The following is a 26928-nucleotide window of genomic DNA, read 5'->3' on the forward strand; positions in this document are numbered from 1 at the left end:
TTTATTTGAAAATCAAAGTAGAGCTGATTGCCTTATACCTACACTTAAATCTGATATGATTAAAATGAGAGAAAATACATATATCTTAACACAGAGAATTTCCACATTACGTGGGATTTTCATACAACTGGCTCAAAATACAAATGCTTCTGAGTAGAATTCTGAGTAGAACCAGGATATTCATTTTGCTAGTGTGGATGAAAGAATACAAAAGATGAAAAAGATCTTTAATGCTTTTTCTTCTCCCTACCTAACTCTTCAGTTTATACTTCAGAACCTAACAGGTCTCCGTTTTAGTTGCTTGTCCTAAGTTAGGTCGGTGTTCTTTCCACCACACCACATAGGGTGAAGCTACCTATTCCTCATGTGTGATAATGTAGAACAAAGTGAGCAGCGTGAGAAGCTGCAAGACTGGCATCAGGACCAAGCAGTTTGTGGATAAAAACTTGATTCCAACTTCCGACCCTCTCAGAAGAGGACGGAAACAGCCATAAAGTAAGGAAAGCATTATGGTCCCATTATTTGTACACAGAAGTACCCTTCTCAATTTTAATATAAATCAGCTTCTCTGAAATTCTAAGCATCTATTCCTGGCAATACACCAGACGATATTCATGGTTGTATAATCCTTTATATTTATTCATGGAAAAACTGAATAAATGCCCCTTTACCATTGTAAAACCCCAAGACTGTCTACTAGTACAGCCCACAGTCATAATTGAGGCTTTAATTTCTATCAAAAAGCTTTTCTTTTCCCCCTTTCCATAAAAGTGATCATCTTCTACATTATTTATTTAGTTCTCACCAGGTAATCAATACCATACTCTGAGCTAAGTTTTAGAACCTTGTGTCCCTAATGGGTCAGGAGACTCGCTGCACTTTCATAGTTTTAGATAACTGGTGCTTATCCACTAACACTAATATAATTTCCCTTATTTTTAAAGGGTTCAACAACATGTGGTTTTAATGCAGTGTTGAAATTAAATCAAAACACAGACATAATTTTTTGTTAATTCAGTGAGTGCTGCACTGTTGAATTTGTAATTAAAATTACTTCAGCATGAAGACTGGATATAGACAAAGACCCCAGTATTAGGAACATGTGCCTGAGAGCTCTGCATCACTGACAGATGGGGCCAGAGACAATGCCTTGGTTTGGTAAGCTGAACTTAACACAAAGCAGTGTCATGGAGCACTGAACAAATATCCATTGTTGATGGTTTCAACAGATAATTTTATGAGATTCATCATTATAATGCCTACAGGTAAAATCTTAGCACAAGCCAAAGATCTATGAAACTGGCCAAAGAAAGGCATCCATTTTAGTTAGACAAAGAGGAAACTTCACGCTCTTGAGTCTTTTCTGGACTCACAGACTAAGCAAGAAATAAACCTAACACTACTCCTGATTCCACTTCTGTCCTCGCGATTCCTGCTGATGCCACGAGTCCTTTCAGCCTAGCCTTGGACTTGCTCTGCTATCCTTCTCACGTTGCCCCTTTTGCTTTCTAGCTCACATTCCCACAAAGAGGAAACATCAGACACAATGACATTGTTCAACTCCGTAACGGTGTGACTCTTAGCTTTGATTATTTTCTCCTCTGGGGTCTCCCCCTTCAGAACAAAATTACAGGGCAGTTTGAGACAAGGAATCCTCCACGGAGAGTGTCCACACGCTGCCGCATGCCGTACCGAGTAGGCCAAGTACCTCACAGATGCTGCCTGAGGGCTCTCTCAGCCAGATCAGCGTGTCATGAATTGAACTGGCTAAAGCAAAATTGTCCAAAATTGCACAAGGAGCCTCTTTAGAGCAAGAGCTGGTCCCTTTTTGCCTTTCTCACTTTAACCTCACCAACCTTCCCACTAAAATGAACCATGGGGATCTGTCGTAAAACGGGTCATGCCCATCACTGAAGAGATCTGATCCCTCCTCCGTCCCTGCGTCAGAGCCGGTGTCATCCACGAATGCCTCATCATCAAAATCCTCCATCTCATCTTGCTGCTCGTCAGCCAGCTCAGTGATGTCGGAATCGGCCGTGGAAAAAGTGGGGGAGGGCGTGCGGTCAGCAAGGCGCTCATTCACACAGCCGTGGAAAATGGGGGCGCTAGACACCAGGTAAGATGCCGACGGACACAGCCAAGGAGAGAGGAATAGTTGGTTAAACAGGAAGCTACAGCTGCCAACAGGACAGAACCCACTGGGGAACCAAAACAACACAAGCAAGTGGAAAAGCAAAGGGATAAAATAAGCATAAATCATCTGGCTCAGGTGAAATGGAACAAGGACTGATCCTTGGAATGAGAAAAGCAAAGGAAATACATGAGTAGAATATCCGAGGTAAACAATGTGCTGTAAAACATTTAAGTTCTCCAGTTCACACAAAAAATCAGCAGCCAGGTCTCAAAGGAGCCACTCAATATTAGGTGAAATAATAATGTTTAAATCTTTACTCCAATTCCCATGTCATCTCTGAGCAGAAAACAAAACAGATGAAATGGTATATGGCAAAGCAGGTATGTGCCTTGCTTGGGTAAGACGTGTTTGGCCAATTCATCTCTTTGAAAACGCTCTACTATCGGAGTAGACTGGAAAAGACTTACTTCATTTCTACAAAATACTATGACTTCAGCTCCACCTTTTAACCCAGTTCCTTTAAAACTGTTGGAAAGTTTTTGCAATTAGAAAATTTTTCAAATTCTGAAATCATTAAGGTGAAAACTTATACTTCTCTGCTTTAAAAATTCTAAACCTCTAAGAACGTGACTCACTATGGACTCACGTTAAATGCTGAAAGTAAAGTATACACAAAAAAGGCTCAGGTGGATTACTAAGGTGTGCAATTATTCACTCTTGGCAAAGACTAAAGTGAGATGAACTGCTTTAAAAATTAAAGTGAGGACAATCATGGAGAGACTGCAGTCTGATAAACTGGACGTCATACTGTGATTTTAAACTATGCAGGATACAGACACAGGTTTCCTTTTTCTTTTAAATCTATCTTGGTCAAGTGTAAGACATTTTGTGAATGAGCTGACAGGCAGGGAAGACTGTCAGTTACTTTGATTGAAAGTCTGAAACTTAAAAAAAATGTGCCTGTTGGGTAAAACTAAAGGGAAATATACCAAATGACACAGTGGCTGTGCATGAGTGGATAAGATTATAAATGGGGCTTTTTTGTACTTTTTCTTTAACTTCCTGTAATATCTGCTAAGCCTTTAAACAATTAAAATAAAACCATTCATTACCTGAAAAGAAGACACCAATAAAATCATTACTTACCTTCCTACAAGTTTGAACCAATGGAATCGATCATAAAATGGATCGCTGCCAGTCATGGTGGTTTCACTTTCATCTTGGGCGCTGGAGGCCATCTCACCTGCCCTGTCATACATCTCTCGCATCAAATCCAGCCTCTGCCTGTACAGTAACCATAAAGTGTGCTGGGTTAGTATCACAAGGTCACATCAAAATTTCATCTTGGAAGTATCTTCCATGTAAGATTTTAAAAAGCTGCTCCCACCATTTAATGATATTAAATAAGAATAAAGGCTTTATGCATGACATTTTCATACTTAAGTTTCGCCAAAGACCAATAATGTGTTGCTCCGTTTTTCAGATCCTGGACTTCTACGGCCACCACTGTACGAGGGAACGGTCTGTCTTCCTGAGTTTTTTCCATCTCAGTGGGAAGTAATTCAGGAGGCAAAGGGGAGTACAACGTGTCAGTCAGAAGAACAAACTGAAACTGCACCTAAATGGAAGGAAGAAACCATCGACAAACGGCCTTTCTGTTTTTAGCTAGTAAGTTTTGGAAACAAGGCAATATAATCACGCCTGATGGGAAGGAGGTCAAACAGCAGCACATGCTCAACAGCTTGTGATCAACTGAAAAAAGTGGCCACTTGTATATTAATCATTAAGCTATTTACAGACTTTGTTTTCCTAGCCTGGCACAGTGTTTTTGCACAACCTAAAAATCTCAATAAATATACTTTGGTTGACTGAACGAAGACTTCTGTAGAGAACAAATGGTGGACCCAGGAGTGCACCCTCACCCACTAATGAGAGAGGGTGGAGGCACGCTAAGGTTTTCCATTTTAAATTCAGAGGATTACAACTATTACTCTTAAAACTGTTACCACAGGCTAAGTGCTTTGCATTCATCATGTCATTTATTTCTTGATACTGCCCTCTATTTTTACCAACTATTAATGAAATGCTATATACAGCTATAAGACAAAAAGATAGTCCCTGCCATCTTTTAGTCTAGTTGAAGAGGGAAATAGTTAATAAGTGATTACAAAATGAGATGGGGTTATGAATGAATAAGACGTCTTATCCCCGTTTTACAGAACTAGAATATAGCCCTCGGAGAAGATAATGATTTTCCCCAAAGCCCGGCAGTCTGTGCTCCTACCTACTTCACGGTATTGCCCCTCCCACCCCGCCGCCTGTAAATCTTAGCCATCAGGAGACTGTTAAACCGTGCGACATAAAGAAGAATAGCTCTAAGATGTGGTGTGACGTTTCAGTAATATTAATTACCACGTCTAGGCTCTACTTCAGCACCTTCCATGCATTCGCTCTCTCGTCTCTCACAAAATCCCTGGGTGGCAGGCACTGTTGCCAAACCCATTTTGCAGGTGAGGGACTGGAGGCCTGGGGCTATTAGGGTCAAACAACTGGGAGAGCTGGGGTTGGAACCTGGCTGTCTGGGTGCAGAGTGTACGCGCCTGTCCATCACACAAAACTGCCTCTCAAACCCTAGAAGATGAGAGGGCACATAGGACTTAGAAGTGCCAACTTAATGGTAGAAAACTAAAAGAAAATTGAGATTTTCAGAAACCCAAGAGAAGTATTTTGCTACCAATATGTTTCTCTAGCTCCTGTCAGGAATACGGTCTCCTTGCTTGTAAAATAAGCTAGAAAACATGTTATTTTAAAATTTTCATTTAACAAATATTTAGTTAGTACCTACTATGTTCCAGGTACATATATTAAATACAGGCATATAGAAACCTGTTTCATAGCAAAAAGCTGCTGAGTTCACCCAAGGGAAAGGTTAGCTCAAGATGAGGACCATGAAGCCCACCAGGCTCAGCTCTGCCTCCAGATGGTCCATGTTTCCACACCCTCCGTACCTTCTTCTTCAATTCCACACTGATGGCATTGGCCTCCTTCAGGTAAACGGCATTGCCCCAGAGTAAGTCCCTTAATGAGGTAAACTGGTGAGACTTCCACTTCCGGAAGGCCCACTGGGCCAGCTCAAATTCATGTTGTGTCCAAGGAACTGAAAGAGCAAACGAAGTGTATTGAATGGTGATCTCATAACCATGTAGAAATTATATCCCTCCTCTACCTCATCTCTTTCATCAAGTATTTTCCAGTTTTCCTCCATTCTTTTTTAAGATATACCTTAATGTGTGGCTTATAATAAAGAAAAACCCCTAGTACGTTGTACAACTTCAAATATATCTATTTTTCTTTCTAGTACAGGAAAAAGAAGGTCGTATTTCACATAGATATTTATTTTTTATTTTTAAATATTTATTTATTTATTTAGCCTGTGCCGGGTCTTAGTTGCAGCACGTGGGCTCTTTGTTGAGGCATGCGGGATCTTTAGTTGTGGCATACAGGACCTTTTTTTCAGTTGTGGCATGCAGACTCTTAGTTGCGCGGACTCTTAAGTTGCGCGGATTCTTAGTTGCAGCATGCCTGCAGGATCTAGTTCCCCGACCAGGGATCGAACCCAGGCCCCCTGCATTGGGAGCATGGAGTCTTACCCACTGGACCACCAGGGAAGCCCCTCACATGGATATTTAAAAATAAAGAATTTAGTACATAAATTAAGAGTTCCTTCAAAGTTATTATGAAGGCTTGAGATTACTGAGAGGTTGGATAGAAAAATGAAATGTGATGAATGTTCATACTGCATTGTAAGGGAGTAACTAACCATTAAAGCCCTAATTCAACTAAGAAATTCTAGAAAACTTAAGACAGGTAGGCAGGACTAAGCAATGTGATTAGCAATCTGCCAGAAATAGTTTTAATGTACGCTGACACATTCCAAAGCCCTCACTCGGAAATCCCTGACATAAACCAGAAAATAAAACAGAGTATCTTAACAAAGATTAAGCTCTATATTTATCTGCAACATATATGTGAACTTCATATGTACAGTAATATGAGACAGTTTATATAAATTGCCCAACAGATTTCTATGGAGACTATGCTCAGATAGATGGCTTGTGTTCTAATAGACACTATGAGCCCCATCCCCACCTCACAGAGTACATACAGCCTGGATTCTCAGCATTGAGCATCTTTTAAATCATCTTTAAATCAGCTCAGTAATTTGACAGCACAGATCCAAAACATATATCAATACAGAGGAAAGTTTCAGTCTCTATATTTCACCTTCTTCCTCCTCTTCTTCCTCTTCAGTTGTTTCTGCTGCCAGGGATCTCGTCTCCACCTGCTTCTGCAAGGCCTGCAATTTACTCTCATAATCCTGAACGAAAAGAAAGGAGATAACATGTAGGAGAGAGAGGACATAAGAAGGAAGGAAAAGAAAAAAGAAAGGAAGATTGGGGCAAGGTACAGATTGCAAAAGACAAAGAAAAGAGAAGATTGAGGTAGGAAACAACAGTGAAAAGAAAGACATACAAAGAAATGCTTCAGAAAAAAGCCATAAAGCACACAAAATAGTCTGCAATGGGTAAATGCTTTAAAAGATCTTGTGTTCCAAGGAATTTAACTGCAGTCTCTCTGTTTCTACTCCCTCAGACTCAAGAGTTCTGTACTTGGGGTTGTGGTAGAGGAGAGGGGGGATTTTGAAGGAAAAATGCATGTGTCCCTTAAATGTTAAAATACACTTAAATAGTATCTTTACACATCCAAGAATTCTGGAGAAAACAATACTGGAAAAGATTAAATTTACCAGTATTGCCAAGAGTTCTAATTATCTAACTGTTTGGATGGGGAAAAGAATTCAGACTGTAGACCGTGAAGCTCCCTATGGATGAAATATTACTATCTTTGCAGCTGTAGGATGAGTTTAGCCTTCAGGTAACCAAAAGATCACAGGGCTCTTAGGATTGAAATAATCTATATATTGCATTTATTTATTCAATAAATAAACTTTATTTCAAAATATATTATTATAATACAAAATGTATTACTATATTTCAAATCATATTCATCCTTCCTTCCTCCATCTTACTCCATGCAGTCTCAATTAGGGTGATATCAGTCCTAACAGGGAAAAAAAAGTGGTTCTTGGGGGATTAAAAAAAAAAAAGTACTCTTTTTATGTATAAAGCACAAATATACATAGAGTATATAAACTGATATACTATATATCTGACATATTAAAATTGCATGGTGGAGAGAGATTAAGGAAAAAAATGTCTAAAAAGGTTCCTTGGAGTGTTAAATGAAAAAAAAGCTTGTGTTTTTTGACAATAAAACAAGTTAAGAAAAAAGACCTTCACATAATACAACACCAAATCACAACATAAGCACAGCATTTTAAAAATATACTAGCAGGCTTCCTGCTTCCTGGGAGTGGGCCGATTCCAGGCTGTCATGGTTTAGGTATGACTATGTACTGTTTTCAAACAGAGCTCTCCAAGTCACAAATCAAATATTCCACGCATTACAGAAGACCACTGAAAGCCTCGCTAGCAAACCCCGTTACAAAAGGCGCTCCCAATGGCTATGCTAAGAGGGATGCAAATATTCTCTAGGTTCTAGTCATTTATCATTTAGTCTCACAAAGGAAGCTTTCTCTCTTTAGTGGAGCTGGCAGTGACCAAGAGCCAGGGAAACAGCTTTTTTTTGTGTGTGTGTGGTACGTGGGCCTCTCACTGCTGTTGCCTATCCCGTTGCGGAGCACAGGCCCCGCGGCCATGGCTCACTGGCCTAGCCGCTCCGCAGCATGTGGGATCTTCCCGGACCGGGGCACGAACCCGTGTCCCCTGCATCAGCAGGTGGACTCTCAACCACTGCGCCACCAGGGAAGCCCCGAAACAGCTTTTTAAAGACATCTAAACACACTTTTTAGGAAACTATGTACTGTGGGAAAAATGAAAAATATAAAGTAGCAGGTAAAAAGACTGTGGCTTTGCTCCTGGCACCTGCTCTTATTAGTCTTATAATTCTGGGAAAGTTAATCCTTTCTACACCTCATTTTTGCCATCTTTAAAATGAAGATTTTAGTGTTCGACCTTGCCTACCACACAGGACTGCAGGAAGGACCAAATGACAAACCATTTAAAAACACAAGTTAGGGGCTTCCCTGGTGGCGCAGTGGTTGAGAGTCCGCCTGCCGATGCAGGGGACACGGGTTCGTGCCCCGGTCCGGGAAGATCCCACATGCCGCGGAGCGGCTAGGCCCATGAGCCATGGCCGCTGAGCCTGCGCTCCGCAACGGGAGAGGCCGCAACAATGAGAGGCCTGCGTACCACCAAAAAAAAAAAAAAAAAAGCAAGTTCAAGTCCGCTTAAATGGTAACACACTATCAAAATGACAGGTAGTGTTTTTTTAAAGTTTCTTTTCTAAGTACACCTAGCCCCCAATTCTGGTTTCTAAATACCATTCCCCACTAAAAGGAACCAGGGTTCCTTGTGAAACTGACTGACTTCAGATCTGGAGCAAGGAAAATACAAGGTAACCCCAGAATATCTTGGGCCAGAAAGCATGGAGTACTCAAAGACCGATGGGACCATTTCAAAAGGACAAAGACTCCCATTGGCCAATAAATAATAATAACAGGAAAAGAATATACAGCACATTGAGTATGAAAAGAATCCATGAGCCCACAGTGATACTGAAAGAAGGAGAGAAAAAGGGAAAGCTCTTCTTTACCAAAAAACAAAACAAAAAGCCAGTTAATAAATGCAGAGGCAATGACAATTAGAAAATCACTACATTGCAACCCTAGATGCAGTAATTGAATCAGGCAAGGATCATTAATAAAAGCCAAAACAACTGAGCGAAAGGTGGATGGAAAACAGAATATTCACACAATCTCAAGAGCCTTCTAACAAGGAGAAAGAGCTGGGAAACAACACATTAACTAAATTTATTAAACTTTATCATTACTGATAATAGAACAAATTGACATTTTATGTCTACTGATGTGAAGCAAATGGAAGTACACAATGTAACATTTATAGCATTCTTAACAAAAATGTTTACCCTAAATCTAATCTTGGGGAAACAATCAGACAAATTAGAATGTGGCCTAGACTCTTCAAAAATACCTGTGTAACAAAAGATAAAAGAACCATCAGAACCAAATGCAATCAATGAACCGTGACTGGATCTTGGATTAAAAAACATGCACACACACACTTCCAACAGTTATATTTTTCAGACAATTAGTGAAATTTGAAAATGACCTGTATTTTACATGATACTGAATCAGTATTAAATTTTTGGATGGGATAATGGTATTAAGAGAATGTCCTTGATTTTAGGAGATACATGTGTATTTAGGGGTAAAGTGACATTATAACTCACTTTCAAATGATTCAGGAAAAGTATATAAACATGGGTATACAAAGGTTCATTGTACTATTTGTTTTCAAAGTAAGAGGTTGGGGGTGTGGTTTCTACAAAACCTATGTTATTACATAGGATTCTTTCAGCAAAAAGAGAAAGACAGCTGATTTACGGAAAAAGCATCAGGTGGAAAAAAATGTTAATATCTTAGCTTGAGGATTTTGTTGTTTTTCATTTTTTCCCCAATTTCTAAATTACAGTAATATACACATAACACAAAATTTACCATCTTAACCACTTTTAAGGTATGAAATACGTTAATAACACTGTGCAACCATCACCACTATCCACACTCCAGAACTCTTCACCTTGTAAAACTAAAACTCTTTGTCCTTTAAATACTAACTCTCACCCCCGCAGCCCCTGGCAACCAGCATTCTACCTTCTGTCTCCACAGTTTTGACTACTCTAGGTATCTCATATAAATGGAATCATACAATTGTGACTTTTTGTGACTGGCTTATTTCTAAGGACTTCCTCAAGAACAGGTTTATAAGCTGGTCAAACTACCAATGAAAACAAAATCCTCAGATTCTGACAGTTAAAGTATAAGGGTGACTTTCCCTAAGGGCTGTGGTTGTGCTTTAGTGGCAGTAAAGCTGACATAAAAAGATGTTCCATAATGCTATAGACCTAAAACTTTAATTGCATTTTGACCAGGGAAAATTTCTATAAGCAGCTGGTAGTCCAAATGTCAACACCATTCTTGAATTGGCCTCTTCCCCAAACCAGGCTGCACATGAGCTTCCAACAAGGATATTCTGTATGCTACCAGAAAAACTCTAAGCCCTGGATTTTCCTACAACAAACGGATAAAGAGATTCAGATACTATTGTTCTGCTGATTTCATGGGGAAAACTAGGACCATTATGGAAAACAAGCTCAAAAATAACATATTTTCCAGGAAACTTCCATGTTTATAAAAAGTCCCAACTAACTGAATATATGCTCTATATTTATAAAGGCACTGCACTGGCTGTTTCCTCTTCTAGAATGCTCTCTTCCACCCGACTATCCTTGTTTTTAAGCTCACTGTACTAGGAACTGTTCTTAATGTTTAACATGGATTGTTTCAATCATCCCAATAACCCTACGAAAATGCTACTATTTTATCCTCATGTTAAAAAAGAAAAAGGCTTAAAGAAATTAAGTAACTTTCCAAAGATCAAAATTAGCAAGTAGTAGAAATAGGATCTGAACCCAAGCAATTGGACTCAAAGCATGCTTTTTTTTTTAACCACTATCCATCCATTCATTTCATCAACAAATTAATACTTTTTTCACTCCTACTATGTGCCAGATGCTAGGAATACAGTGGTCAATAAGACAGGAGTCTCACTGGTAAGGGAGAGATGATAAACAGTAAACAGACACTGTACACACTAGGATTTCAGTAGAGAGTAGTATTGATACTATGAAGAAAGATAAAGAAAGGTAGCTTTCAGAGAGTAACAGAGAGAAGAGAGGAGTGGAGGAAGACTTTTAGATTAAGTGGTCAGGGAAGGTCTCTCCATAGAGATAACATTTAATCAGAGCTCTAAGCAAGCACTCTGAGATCTCTGGTGGGGGTTTATTCCAGTCAAATATAACAGCAAGTACAAAGGTCCTGGGATGGAAAGGAACTTGGTGTGTTTAAGGAAAAGGAAGAAAACCTGTGTGGTAGACTGGAGGAGTGAGAAGGGTTGGAGATGCAGTTGAGAAGTAGTCAGATAGGGACCAAGCTATGGACAGCCTTATAGGCCACGGGAAGGACTGTGGATTTTATTCTAAGGGAAGCCACTGGGTGGTGTAGAGCTGGGAAGTACTGTGGTCTAGCATATGTTTTAAAAATACCACTCTCCACGGAGAATATAGCCTGCGGGCTTGGAAGCAAGGCCAGCAGTTATGAAGCTGTCCCTGCAGTTTCAAGGGAGATGGCAGTGGCCTGGTCCAGGGTATCAGCAGCAAAGGTGATGAAAAGAGAATGGAGCTGGGATATGTTTTACAGACAGAGGAAGTGTGTCCTACAGATGATGTGATCATGGGGTGTACTAAAAAAAGGGAAATTGAGGATCACCCTTGGATATTTGGTCTGAGCTAGCTGCCCTGGTTTAGATAGTTTAAATGTGAGATGCCAGTTAGCTTTCTGGATGGCAGGTCAGAGCTGTGCATCTATGTCCAGAGGTCAGGGGAATGGCCCAGGCTGGAGAGAGTACATCTGAGAGTCAGCAGAGAGGGAGGCAGGGCAGTGGTTTGCAGACAGACCGACTGCCTGAGACTGGACCTGGATCCCCACTTAGTAGCTGTGTGACAATGGGAAGGCATTTAAAATGGGAATAACAACACTTACTTTACAGAAGAGGGCTGTTGCGAGGCTTCAATAAGCTAATACATGTAAAATGTTTATTGGCCCAAGTACAGTTGACCCTTGAACAACACAGGGGTTGGGGCACTGACCATGCAGTCAAAAATCAGCGTGTAACTTTACAGTCGGCCCTCGGTTTCTGAGGTTCCACGTCCGCAGATTCAACCAACCGTGGATTGAGGAGTACTGCTGAACATACGCACTGAAAAAAAATCCACGTATAAGTGGACCCGTGCAGTTCAAACCCGTGTCTTTCAAGGGCCCACTGTAAATGCACAACACACAGGAGGTGCTGTCTGCATCATCACCTGTGTGGACACGGAAATGCGTAAGGTCACCTGGTGGGACGAACAGATGCGCAAAGAGCCAATGTCTGTGTCCACAGAGACCACGAAGGAACAGCCAGTGAGGTCAGAGGAAAATCAGGAGCCAAGAGAATAAGGTGTTCCAAGAAGTAAAGAGCAGGCAACGCATGTCAAATGCTAGACAGATTTAGTAAGATGAGGTCTGAGAAAACACCCTGGATTTGTCACCATGGACATTGCTGGTGACCCTAATCAGGGTGGCTTCAGTGGTGAGGTGGGAATGAGTCTGACCAGAGTGAGTTCAACTAAGAATGGGGAGAGGAAACAAGAAAAAGAAGGTGGACAAGTGGGAAAAAGTACAGAAAACGCTCTCCCGAGTATTTTTAGAAAAAGGAACAGAGAACTGCAGTGGCAGGTCACAGGGAACACGGAACTTTTTTATAATTGGTGAAATGACATGCTTGTAATGCTGACAGGAATAATGTGGAGGGAGAAAAACTGATGTTGTAAAAGAGAAGGGGTAAATGTTCAATAAGTCCCTCAGAAGACAGGATGAAGGGAACAAGGGCTGGGCTAAGACAGGAGCACAGACGGTTCTTCCACCAACAGGAGGGAAGGCCAAGTATGGTTTGGACGCAGACCTAGAAATGGGAAGAAAAGGAAGTTTACTTCTGATTCCTTCTTTTTCTCAAAATGAAAAGCATCAGCTGAGAGCAAGAAAAGGCCACCTTTTTGTTCCCTGAGGCACCTGGTTGTAAACTTTCAGAGCACCCTGTATTTCTCCCTCAGGGCATTGGTCACAAATGTACTGTATAACCACTGGTGTGACTGTCTAATAGCTATCTCCTCCACAACTCTGAATTTCAGGAGGCCGGGGATCTGTCATTCACCACTGACCCACCAGCATCTGGCACTTATCTGTCTTCTAGATCAGATACACAGTCGTGTACTGATCTTCTAGTTAACAGTTCTCAAAAGTGACCATCTTTGAGGGGTTGGCAAATCTGCAGGCCAAATCCAGCCCACCATTTGATAAATACAGTAGTTTTATCAAAATATAGCCATGTCCATCCCTTTGCATATTGTCTATGGCTGCTTTTCTGCTACAGCAGCAGAGCTGAGCAGTTTGACAGAGACCACGAGGCCCCCAAAGCCTAAAATATTTACTCTCTGGCCCTTTACAGAAAAAGTTTGCCAATCCCTGTGCTAGACAGTGGTTCTCAAAGGTGGATTCTGATCTGGCAGCATCAGTGTCACTTGGGAACTTATGAGAAATACAGTTATCAGACCCTACCCCAGACCCCTTGCATCAGAAACTCGGGGGGTGGGACCAGCATTCTATGTTCTCACAAGCCCCTCAGGGGATTCTGATGCACACGACAGTTTGAGAACCACTCTTCTGGGTGATGTGTACAGACCAACAGTGAAGAAAACAAGACAGATAGGTGCTTATTCTAGGTGAGTTTACAGTCTCATGGAAGCACCAAGTAAGTGCACAGATAACTACAGGTTAGCATTATTATTAAACAGTGAGCTGCCCTGGGATAGGCTGCGGCAGGAAAAGGGGCTCGTGAGCACCGATCCGGAAGAGGAGCTCAGCACGAGGAGAAAGGATGCCAGTCCTGAGGAAGTGAAAAGCCCAGAGGTGGAAACGAGCTTCGCAAGTTCAAAGCACAAAAGTCCAAAGTGCTTGCTAGTAAAAGAATGTCAAGACTTAAAGTCAGAGACACAGGCAAGAAGCCCAAACAGGGACAGCCTTGGAAGCTACGATAAGAGGTTCACATTTTAAAGTGCAATGGTAAGCCACTGGAGGCCACTGGCACTGATTTTTGTTTTCAAAGGACGCTGCTGGTTGCTATGTGGACAATGGCGTACAGGGGTCAGGAACAGAAGTGAAGAGACCAGCTAGGAGGCTACTGTGGTACTACAGGTGAGACACGATGGTGCCACAACTAGGGCATCTCTGAGGAGGTGGCATTTAAGGTAAAATCAATGTCACAATTCTGGGTTTTCTGGTTAGGCTGTTTCTGACATTAGAGGCTTGGCTCATTTTGCTAGTGCTGCCTTCTTCTTTTAATGGCAGATTATAATTAGCAAGCGATAGCTGGAAGGGAGATGTCCACGCCCCAGTTCTTGTCAACACCTTAATGTACTCACCACCAGCAGCACCATGCGGACACAGTCTCAGATCTATGCCTCCAGGGGTCTCACAACACCTATTCTTAGACCTGTGCAGCTCCTATTTTCTCCCAATCTCTCAGTCCTATCTTGGTCTCATTAACTTTACTTTCCAAACATGGTCCAAGCAAGAGCCTTCTTCACCTTGTGGGATATATACACAGGGCTCATCCCCCTCCACGAACTGATTCATTGATTCTATCTCCAAATAATCTATCAGTCATTCCCTCCATCCTGTCCCCCCGCCTCTGTTTGGAAAGCATTGTTTCTCATTTAGTTCATCCAGCAACTTCCCAACTGCAGCACTGGGCTCTGAATTTGCCTCTATCCAACCCAAACTTTGGTCATTTCTAAAAGATGAATCTACGAATGCAATCTCCCTGTATAATACATGGTAGCTTCCGTCATGCTCAAGATAAAATCCGAAGTCCTTAGCATGCCATGATCTGGCCCCTGCCCCATCCCCCGCCAGGTCCCCCAAGTTACTGGCAGTTCCCTGGACCTGACACGTTTCCTCCTTCTCCCTGCCATTCTTCACTTGGATACATTTGCAGTTGTACTTTGGGACTCTGCTCTTGGCTCAGGGCTTCCTCTTTCAAAAACCTTTTCCCACTCTGCCCACACTCATCCTGTGCACACAACTATCACTACACATATCACACTGCATTGGAATTGTCTGTACTGTCCTAGAAATGGTCAGGTCTTGGCAACTTTTCCACCAGGTTCTCCAACAGCAGAGAAATACAAAGTACCTGAAGGGAAAGGGTAAGAAGGCTGAAGCAAGCCAATCCAAGCGTTAACGTTTCCCTTAAGTTCCAAATTTCATATTTAAAAACTCATGTTGGGGAAAAAAAAAAACCCATGTGGATTTTGTATTCTACTCCATTATGTACGATTATGTTGCTTTTCAACATAAAAAATAATGTCATGTCCAAATGTTCAATAAGACCGATGGTCCGCTCCAGAAAAATCTTCTGCTTTGTCCTGTTCACCTCTAACATATCACCAATGCTCTGGGTGGAGAAAAGCAGTGGCTAAGGGAAAAAAGAAAAGCTAAACAGAGTTACTCAAAGCTTTCTAGAAATTTCATTTCTACCCATATGAAGTATACCATTTCATTTAAAGAAAACAGCAAATCAAAATTATATAGTTGAAAAAAACAGAAAATACAAGATAAACTCAAAGAAATCATAAAGGGATATCTGATATCCTCATTATCTTATAATATAAAAGGTTTTATTTAAGTAAAAGTAGCATAAAATAGGGATTAAAGACCTCATTTAAGATAGAATTTTGATAAATCAAAAAGGGTAACAAAAAACAAAAGCTCTAAACAAATCAAGTTCATGTAGAAATATTTTTTAAAAGGTATGGTTTGTAACCATCTTCAGGTGAAAGAGCAATAAATAAAAGTCAAGACCAGGTTTAGCATCACTCTGTTTCACTTTCCCTCCTCCCACATCAGAGAGAAATCACACTCTTAAGAGATAATTTCAGTTTTTATTGAATGAGGACTTTATTTTTTAACATTACAAACTAACTCTCCCTTTCTGAAAAGGTAGATCTTACACTCAAAGACAATCTTCAAGCATTTTCTAAAAAGAAACTGAGGGAGAAATCCATAGTTCATTAACAAGAAGATTCACAACTTCTTTTTACAGTAATGATGGGAGGAAACCAATACACTTCACAACCTACATTGGTTCAAACTAAGTATCTAGAGCAGATTTTTAAATCTCAGAAAGATGACATAAAGTAGACAATTATGAAAACTGTTCATAATACAGAATTTGGCTCTAACAGTGCAGAACAAATGCTTGCTTTGCACTGCCCCTAAGAAGGCGTCTTCATTAAGGTACGCCAGGACTCAACAGCTTCCCCTGCTCCCAGTCCTTTGTATAAATCATTAAGGCAAGTCTACAAAGGACCAATAAGGCACAGGGGTATAGCAGCTGACGGGAGAAAACCTATGTAACTTCCTGTAGTCTGACAGCCTCTAATGCAGACATCGGTGTGACAAACTGTGTTCTGTCCTGTTTTGTTTTGTTTTTCTTCAGCATCAACTTACACCTAAAGCACAAGAGGTCACTTCAAGTCACTTCAATGGAATAAACAATTCCCATTCATTGCATTTTCCAGTGAAAAGAGAAGCACCAGAAAGAATTAGAAGCAAAACTAAAGGAAAAGCCCTTTGGTTTAGACTTATTAGATAAACAGAAGTCTTTAATTCTCCAAGGAATACCATAGTGTGTGGTTTGGTTTGTGAAACTGTACCAATTGATTGGGACTCTATTTCCATTATTGTCAGGTCATTATATAATTTCAATAGCACAAACTTTTAAAAAAAAATTTCACTATGATAATAGCTAGGGATATTTCAATAATACAATAATGGCTTAATGGTGACCATTTCCCTTTGGTCTTGTAGTATTTAAACGTAGGGACAGATACTGTCAAATTAAAAAAACAAACGAAGCAATGTAGGCTATACCAATCACAAAAGCATGGTACTAGTTACTTCTTCAGTGAAAGTTAATGAAGAAATTCCATTCACACAGTTATTTTCTAAGACAAGTATCTGCTCTGAAATGCATGAAGGGCAATCAAATCTTGGTTCATTTCTTTCTGGTCATCTGAAATTAAGGGCTACATTAGATATCTAAACATTTCAATAATCTGAGGGCGCCTGGATCAGCACATGAAGCACAAATACAAATCTAACTCTTTGGAATATCAGTGTGGGTATAGTGCCTACACAACCCACATTTGTAAATGAAATACTGTATTTCTTTTCATTCTACAGTGTCTCCTGATCACCAGGAGAAACTCACTCCCATTGTTTAGTGTGAAAGGGAGGTACCTGCCCATAATGACATTAAAAGGCCACCATAAAAATGAAAATATATAGCCCTATCCTATGTTATCTCAAGTTGGAAAATTGAAAGCCCACTTTTGCTAGAGAGTTGAAAGCTGCGTTGTTATTATTATTAGTTTTAGAAAATGAACTTTTTTGCAAGAAAGAAATAGATAACATAACTATGTCTAAGAAGAACAAAGAAGGACAAATGGGGTTTACACAAGATGCACTGAAGTGACTGATCTGAAGTACCCTACCAAGTATATTCAAACCACATGGTACAGGACACTGTCATCTCAATTAAGTCAACTCATTACAAACATCATTCAGTCAACCCATGACAGACATCACCCCTGTCTAATCTGCCATAAAACTTCAGCTGAAGACTAGGACTGCTCTAGCTATGAAAGCAAAAATAACCCCCAAAGTTAATTGGAAGCAACTTTCTGTGCATTATAAAAGCATTTTCTTAGAAGCAAAGAAAAAAAATACTATGATTAAAAATAATGTTCTAATAAAGAATAGTGCCTACACGCAAAGGAAAAAAACCCATGTAATCACAATCTTTAAGGCTTCCTTGAACATTAACTGCTATCCTGGATGTAATTTTTCACACCATCTGGAAGACAAGCGTTTGATAGGTGACTTAGCAATCTTCAACAACATGATGTCAGACAATCTCATAGACATCTCTGGCTCTTCACACCGCCTCTTTAAAAAGTTTCTGACAAGTTCAAGAGATGAAGGATGCAGAAAACTATTCTTTTCTTCCCATCAAAATCCATCTTTTTTAGTGGATTCTCCAGTGAGGCAAACTGAGACCATAACATAGTAAAATGAGGTATTGATACAATAACTGTTCATCAGGACTTCTCTTTCCTTGCTTGAGTATCTGTGAGGATCACTGCTGCTGACCAAAGAATAGTTTATTATACATCATCTCCTTTATTCTAAACCAAACCAAAGTTAACTTATTTCATTATTTCATCATCTACTGAAAATAAGTACACACAGCCAAATGCTGTAGCCTTCTCCCCATGTTCCATCTCTCCCCTCTCTCCACCAAATAACCTCCCTATAAACTTATACATACTGCTCAAAGAATCATACGAGTATTTTGTTGGTATTTCTGTTGGCAAGATATTGGTGAATAGTTCAGCGTCTCTCTGTGTATGTATTTGTGTGAGAAATGATATGTTAAACTTCAAAATGCGAACCACAAACAGAAATCCAGACAGATGCCAATTTAAAGATTTCAGTATTATGACAAAATTCATACATACACTGATGCAGTCAAAAGAAAAAAAAAAACCCTACTGAATCAGTTCTATGTAAAATATAGAAGAGTAAGAAGATGTGGAAGTTCCACAGAAGATGCAAAGCTGTGTCCTATAAAATATGTCCAAAGACATTTAGTTCTGGTTTTTGAAAATCTCCATGATATTTAAAGAAAGAAACAGACATGGATAAGAAATCCAAAGCTGTGTTCACACAGCTGCATGTTATTATTTTTAAACTAATGTCTAACATTTATGGGGAAATAATAGACATTTAATGCTACATATCAAATTCCTCTTTTGAATGTTTGCATAAACCAAGAGGCAAGTCTTTCTGGATATCAGATAAATTTATAGGTATTGTAAAAACATAGCAAACTTACACTGAAACAAGACCAGTCTGTGTAAGTAAGTATATTATCTAGGCACCAAGAAAGGAGGAAAGTCTCAGAAAAATAAGGGAGGTCTCAATGTTTTGTCCAAAATTCCAGAAACTGCCCACTTATGGTATACAAACAAAAGGGAGGTGTCGAAACATTTACCAGTGTTTTATGTTTTAACAATATTAAAATCAGTTAATATTTTAGAAGCACAACATTATAATCATAACGCAAATACTAGGAACTCAAGGCCAAGGCTAGAACCAACCCAAATCATAAGCTACCATCGTCTGTTTCCTCCACCAAGGGTTCAAGTTTGTCCAGTAATTTATACTGTGGTTTCTCGACCAGCTTTGAGATTGGGTGCTGAGAACTGTCGCCTCATTCTCGGAGGTGTCACAAACTGGCTACAGTGGTTGGGTTTGTCAGTCTGCTTTTGACAGGAATTGGCTGCACTGCCCTCTAACTGACCTCCAGTGTTATAGTTACAGTAAGACTGACGATGTTGATGCATATGGCGCTTTGCCTGGAAAGTCTGCAGATCAGCGGTGGGGTGACCACTGTGGGAGTTTAGTGATTCTGAAGAAGCAGATGCCTGGCAGTGCACGCTTTTCGGTTGGCCATTATTGAGCGAGTTGCTTCTCCAGCGTAACTGAGGTGGCTGTTGTTGATTATTAATATGCTGCTTGCTAACTTGAATGTGATCTTGACTTCGAGTGCCCTGAGAGCCCCATGGTAACTGGGGATCCTTAGAAGCTGCTCTACTCCCCTTCTCTTGGTTCTCCTGTTTATTTCCTTTCCTTCCATCTTCATCTTTCGGAATTCTAAGCTCTATAACCTCATCTTCTGTTATGATGATATGTGTCCCGGGACTCCAAGAGTTTCTGTGTTTAGGGTTGCTCTTAAAGGGGAACCGGGGCTTCCGGTTCTCAGGAGGGATGAACCTATGAGGTACGTTCTGCCGGCGAAGCTGCTTTGTTATCTCCTGCTGTTGCAGGTTCTTGAACCGAATTTGCTCCTGCCTCATCCAACGCAGACGTCCACGTCTAAAAGCTGGGTCTCCATTCATCAGCTGGGAAACACGCTCTTCTTTCCCAAGTTCTCCACTGTCTCCTTTACATACATCGATCTCAGACTTGCTACTGGCGCCAGCTCCAACAGGTTCCTTTGCTTTGTGGTTTCCTTGGGTTTTCTGTTCCTGAGACCCAATCAGTGGCAAGACTTTCTCCATTTTGAGCATTTTATTTCTTAATACTTTTATCTCCTCATCTTTCATGTTATTTTGCTTTTTGACTTCTTGCAAAATGTCTTCCAGCTTGTCTATATGAACCTTGAGGTCATCCACATCAGTTCCTCCTTTACTACTGGCCATCATGTCTTCAATCTTCTCATCCCCTACACCAACCGTGTCCCAGACATCCCTGGCCACTGCCCTCCAGGAGTCCCGCTCGTTGGGGTCTTTCTTCCCATACATGGCACAAAGCTCTTTCATCTTAACAATGGCCAAGGCTTCAATCTCCTGCCTACTGTGCCTAAAATCGTTGAGAGCAACCTCATAGCATATCTCTTTTACAGCCTGTATCTTAAGATCTGAGATGGTGACCCACTTGGAATCTTTACTCAGGCGTCTTCTTTGGGGGATTTGATACATTTTAATTGGTTCTCGTTTCTTCCCACTGCTAGGGAGGCCACATTTTTTAACAATGGTTTGCAACTTGCTGGGAGGTAGCTTTTCTCTCAGAGAAGTAATCAGTTTCCAGCTCTCTTCACAGGACCTCTTGTCAGAATCGTCCCCGCTATCAGAATCCGCGTCCTTTGGAAAAACAAAATCAAAAAATGGCCCCAAAATAACCAAAATTAAAATGTAAAAAAGGAAAATCAAATCGAAGAAAAAGCAAGCAAAAAAGCCCTAATAAATTTAAAAACAAAATCCAAAAAACTAAAAAAAACAAACCAAAAAAACCCTAAATGATGTGCAAGTCTATTAAGACATATGCTTATGTAGATTATTATTAATATAAAGATTTGCTTTTTTTTTTTTCTAGTAACATTAATCCAAATTTCCACTTTCTGGCTTAAATGATGAAATCTGCAATCAAATTTCTTAGGAGGACTGAAACAGTGAGAAACAGCCTCTCACTGTAAGGTCACATGAAGTTATTAACAAAACGGTGTGAAATAACATCTCCACTATCTCAAGAAAACGAAGTAAAACCTTTGCCCCATACATGCTAACACCCATGCAGCCACTTCCCCACATTTGCCTTGGTTATTGCTGTTGCTTCTTCCAGAAACTCTTTCCCCCATGAGTGAGCACAGATGCCATACAAGATGTGACGAGCAGGCGGATTAACAAAGGTTAGTAATGCTGTAGGATGCCACGTTTTGTTTAGCTTTACTAAAAAGAGCAGCCCTAGAAAAAAGTTAGAAGATGAGAAAGTAGAAAAAGCAGTCAAACAGGGATTATGTTAAAAATGCTAAGAATCCCTATTAGCAGACCACGTGAGGTTCTTATCAACCAAATTGCTTTTTTTCCTAGACGATAAGAGAGTTCTGAAACTAGTCTTTCCATGAGCATATATCAGATTTGCTACTGTCTTGGGTCAGGTCAAATTGATCGATTTCATTTGTACAATTAAAGTTTGTTATCCAGAGAATAAGGATGCATAAAAAAGGATCTTCATAGTGGGTCTGCTACTTTGTTTTCCACACACTTAAACCAATAAATACCTCACCTCCAAAATTTTAGGAAACAAATCTCCAGAACATAAATTAAGCTAGGTAAATAGACTTTCATTAAACATTATTCAAAATTCCCCAAGTAATACTTTAATAAATACAACTTAGAGACGTGTTCCATCTATGAAAACCCACGGTATTTCTAGTTTTTCGAGGAATATTACTTTAAGTTGACAACTCTTCCTATCAACACATAAAACACAAAGGTTATATTCTGCTTATGTACTCTGCTTATGGACCCAATTTAAAATGTTATCTCTCTCTGTCTTTCCAGCTGTCTTTGCCCCATTACCTCTTTTTCAAACAACTTTACTTAGGTCTAAAACAGCAGCCTGAATTCACAGCTAAGCAGTTTCAATGGCTATTTGGACAATAGCCAATTATTCTTAACTAACACAAGCAAATCTTGATAACATGGGTCTAACTGAAAGCAGTGTTGGACTTAGAACTCCCTATGACAGATAGGATTAAGGAAGAATTTCTATTCAGGAGATAAAAGTTCCTGGGAACGGGCTTCCCTGGTGGTGCAGTGGTTGAGAGTCCGCCTGCCGATGCAGGGGACGCAGGGAGCGGCTGGGCCCGTGAGCCATGGCCGCTGAGCCTGCGCGTCCGGAGCCTGTGCTCTGCAATGGGAGAGGCCACAACAATGAGAGGCCCGCGTACTGCAAAAAAAAAAAAGTTCCTAGGAAAAGAAACTACTCACTGGAGGAGTAGTTCAAGATAGTCTAGGAAATGAAAATATTCTTATTTAATAGTCTCTTTTACTTTGGCTATGATTACCAAAATTATCTCTAGGAAAGGGTTTAAAAAAAAAAAAAGAGTTGAAACTGATAAATAGTATCTTGTTTTCTAGACCAAAGATTTCTATGTTTCTAGGTACAGTTACTTTCTAGGGAACAAAAAAATAACCTCTAACAATAATAATAATTTGGCCCCTGAATCTGGAGATGTTACTACTGATTTATATTATTTCTATTTGTCTATAAATGGTTACTAAACCATTTATAACCCCTACCTATTTGAAAATTTAGCAGCAAAAAGCAGATAAAGCTAAATTTACAGACTCTATACTATTTTTTTCTTTTTCTTTTTAAAATCTTAAGTGATAAAAAAGTGATAAAAGATGACATTAATAAATATTAGAGAAAAAGAAGTATGTCTGACTCCTAAAAAAGTTTTCTTGCAAATATGTATAAACTGAGTTTTTTTGTTTGTTTGTTTTTAATAAACTGAGTTTTATAGAACACAAATTCTCTCTGATTCTTCCTACATAATTAACTATCAGGTTTTTTCCTGGCTTCTTTTCTTTTCCTTTAAAAACTGCTTAATGATGAAATGAACACTACCTAGTTCAGGAAATATTCTAATCATTGCTTTAATGTCATACTTAAGAGAGAAAAGTTATGCCTTTAAACTCTAAAATAAAACATAACTAAATGAGTTTACATAAATCTAAAAGAACTCATCAAGTGGCCATAATTTTCTTTCTTTTTAAAATACTGTCATATTGACTCTGTAGAATATGTTCTCCTTAAAGCTCAAACATATCACCCCCATCACATACTGACCATGATACTGAAAACTCCTGCAAAGCTTATGTGCCAAGATGCAAATCCTATCTCATGTCAAAAAAAAAAAAAAGAGAGATTTTAAGAAATTTAGATTCATTTATTACAGGGTTGGAAAAACTACTCAGATCTGTCCAATTCACATGTCACTAAATGATCCTTCTGCTTTCATTAAATACCAAATGCAAAGTGGGCCTCCTAAAGAGACTCTGCATGAAGATTATGCAAATAAAAGAGAAAATACCCAAAACACGGGTGAAAAAGCAAGCACAGAAAGGACCAGGCGTATAATCAAGCACTAACTATAAGAGAATATTCAGCAATATAACAATGGGATGCATTTGGGGAATCATTGTAATAGAAAACTCATGAGCCTGAATTCCATTTTTTAATGCTGTTGTTATGCAAAAATAATTGTATATAATAAATATTAAATATTTACTGAATAATAATTCCTTTGTATCTTCTCAATGTATATCCATAGGGTACATTCAAAATATATTTGTTGGTTGACCAATATAGGGTCATAAAATTACATTTTTATTCAGTATTGTTAACTGTTAGGTATGCTTCAGGCTGAAGGGTTAGAAATCAACTCTTGAGGACAAGAACTTTAACTGGAGTAGAAAGCTGGACTTATGGGAGGAAAGCAACCTCTTTGCTTTAAAGGAGCTGCTTATTTATTTATTTTTATCATCTTTATTGGAGTATAATTGCTTTACAATGGTGTGTTAGTTTCTGCTTTATAACAAAGTGAATCAGCTATACATATACATATATCGCCATATCTCCTCCCTCTTGTGTCTCCCTCCCACCCTCCCTTTTCCACCCCTCTAGGTGGTCACAAAGCACCGAGCTGATATCCCTGTGCTATGAGGCTGCCTCTCACTAGCTATCTATTTTACATTTGGTAGTATATATAAGTACATGTCACTCTCTCACTTCGTCCCAGCTTACCCTTCTTCCTCCTCGTGTCCTCAAGTCCATTCTCTATGTCTGCGTCTTTATCCCTGTCCTGCCCCTAGGTTCTTCAGAACCATTTTTTTTTTTTTTTTTTTTTTTAGATTCCATATATATGTGTTAGCATACGGCATTTATTTTTTTCTTTCTGACTTACTTCACTCTGTATGACAGACTCTAGGTCCATCCACCTCACTACAAATAACTCAATTTCGTTTCTTTTTATGGCTGAGTAATATTCCATTGTATATATGTGCCACACCTTCTTTATCCTTTCATCTGTTGATGGACACTTAGAAGACTGCTTCCATGTCCTGGCTATTGTAAACAGAGCTTCAATGAACATTGTGGTACCTGACTCTTTTTGAATTATGGTTTTCTCAGGATATATGCCCAGTAGTGAGATTGCTGGGTCGTACGGCACTTCTATTTTTAGTTTTTTAAGGAACCTCTATACTGTTCTCCATAGTGGCTGTATCAATTTACATTCCCACCAACAGTGCAAGAGGGTTCCCTTTTCTCCACACCCTCTCCAGCATTTATTGTTTGTAAACCTGATTACTTGCAAACTAAGTATGTCCTCTGGAAACTAAATATGTCCTAGAGACATTTACTTTCCCTTTCTTCAATGGTCACTGTCTTTATTTCACAGAATAGAATGATCACCAGCCATCACTATTCTCTTACACCTAGTTACTCAAAGGTTGGTCCTAGCCACACTGGCATCACCTGGGAGCTGTTTAGAAATGCAGAATCTCAGGTCCCACCCCAGACCTGCTGAGTCAGCATCCGCATTTTAATAAGACTCCCAAGTTGTTGAGAAGCACTGCTCTACTGGACAGAACACTGAAGCAAGTCAGAAGACTCAAGTTTAAGTTTAAGCCTCAGAACCATGACTTAACAGGTATTTAAGAGTGGGCAGCATTTTTTAGACGTGGCTTCCTCAACTATAAACTAGAGGCAATATTTGCCACTTTATTTACATATACAGCTTCCAAAGAGGGTTGTTTTGGGGATCAAAACAATGATGGATGTTAAAACTCTCTGTAAATTATAAAGCACTACACAAATACAAGGCACTATTATTAACAATAAATATAGCTTAATTATACCTGTTCTCATTTGATCACCCACAGACCATCAGAGGCATGTTATTAGATTATACTACATTATTAAGATAAAAGGCTCCTTCATGTGTCACAAAGCTTTCAAGCCCCTAATCACATTGTAGCCAAACCCTTCTGTTTCCATTACAAACTAAATGCCAACTAGGCCTCCTAAAGAGACTCTACCTATAACACTGCTATGATCTTGCCCCAAACACTTGATTTATTCTTACAATCCATTCTTTTTTGGGCTTTACTATAATTTCCAAGATAACAAACTAACTGATTTATTTAACCCACTGCCAAGCCTGAGAACCAAGCAGCCCTGGAAAAGACTGCTTTTGCACAAGTCCTTGGCTTTTTTGGCCCACTCAGCAATAGCCTCTCTTCTCCAAAGCAGAGCACGGCTATCAGGCTGTGGTTTACATGCTGTTGTTTACACTCGGTATTCTACATGGTATATTTTATGCTAAGGGAAGAAACCAGTACCCCAGCTTTCTCCCTAATATCCCCTTATCTAAAAAGAAGTCCATGAATCTTAAAAAATGAGGAATTTCTAAACTGTATCACAGTGTCCAAAGGCTGTTATGCCTTTTTCTTATACATCAAATGAATGCCAAGAAGCTTCTTATAACCAGGGCTTTGTAAACCAAAACTGGATGACTTTAAAAAATGAAGTCTAACTAATTGGATAAACTTATTCATTCATGAGAGTCAGTTTCTACAAAACGAAGAAAATCAACTAACATCATAAAATGCTATAGCCATTAGCATTATAAGCTGCAACCATAAACTGACTTTTTCAGCTGCTCAAACAAACCCTTTCTCAACCCAGAGAAACAAGGCTTCCCTCTCCTCTTGGAGTTGGGTGTGCAGCCCCTACTTCCACTGTCGCCCCATATGCCACGGAGACCCTTACTTAGGATTCAGACTCCATGCAGGGAACAGAAAAGGATTAACACATGCAACTGTGCAGCAACACTTTTAGACACAGTTTAACTTACAAAAAAAAAAAAGTCCACCCAGCACAAGAACAATCCCCAAGTCAGCCCAAGAGCAGAGAATTAGTACTATCAGGTGATCAGAAACAAAACCAAGGCAAACACCCACCAAATTCAATATTCAGAGTAATTATTATTAAAAGAACCACCACTGGTGCATACTCAAAAACCACTATCAAAAGGAAAAGGCTACTAGAAAAGCTCCCACTATTTCCTCAAAAAGCACTTGGTTTTGATAGAAGACTTGACTTTAAGACATAAGAGGCACAGAAGTAGTACCTTTAAGGACAGTTTTTCAGGCTAAGGCTACCAGGGGATGTAAGTTCCTTCTCCATGAAGGAAATGAGAGAATAGTGTATGGTATCAATGACAGGTGGAGAAGCAACTGGGGGAGTGCTCATCTGTGGAACAGGGAAGGTGTGATATGAAAGCAAGCTGCCCTTTTCCTAACAGAGGATTCAGGATGCACTCCTACCAGTCTCTGCTGCTCCAAGAGAAGATCTGCTTCTTCCTTCTCCTTTTTGTATAGGATCTCCATTTCCTGTAGCCTAGACGGAAAAGAGAAGCAAGAGCGGAAAGAATAAATTGCAAAATCACTGAGCTGTTTCATGAATTCTGCTATGTGTTTAAAAGAAATGAGAGTCA

General features: G+C 39.7%; 1 protein-coding gene across 6 annotated transcripts in view; it reads right to left on the reverse strand.

Annotated features, from left to right (window-relative positions):
* The window catches only part of KIF1B (kinesin family member 1B), a 148153-nt gene that overhangs the window by 41030 nt on the left and 80195 nt on the right, over positions 1-26928 (reverse strand). For 4 of the 6 annotated variants that reach the window (XM_082655693.1, XM_082655692.1, XM_082655691.1 and 1 more), the window contains 6 exons: positions 26759-26831; positions 6419-6512; positions 5143-5291; positions 3574-3752; positions 3281-3418; positions 1857-2105 (listed from right to left, as the gene is read on the reverse strand). In XM_082655693.1, coding sequence (XP_082511819.1) covers positions 1857-2105; positions 3281-3418; positions 3574-3752; positions 5143-5291; positions 6419-6512; positions 26759-26831 — 882 coding nt within the window. Of the gene's footprint in view, positions 1-1856; positions 2106-3280; positions 3419-3573; positions 3753-5142; positions 5292-6418; positions 6513-15886; positions 20723-26758; positions 26832-26928 lie in introns of those variants that run through there. The other 2 variants (XM_082655694.1, XM_082655695.1) reach the window with 2 other exon arrangements.

The sequence above is a fragment of the Grampus griseus genome, assembly GCF_964374135.1.
Source record: "Grampus griseus genome assembly, chromosome: 1".
NCBI lineage: Eukaryota > Metazoa > Chordata > Mammalia > Artiodactyla > Delphinidae > Grampus > Grampus griseus.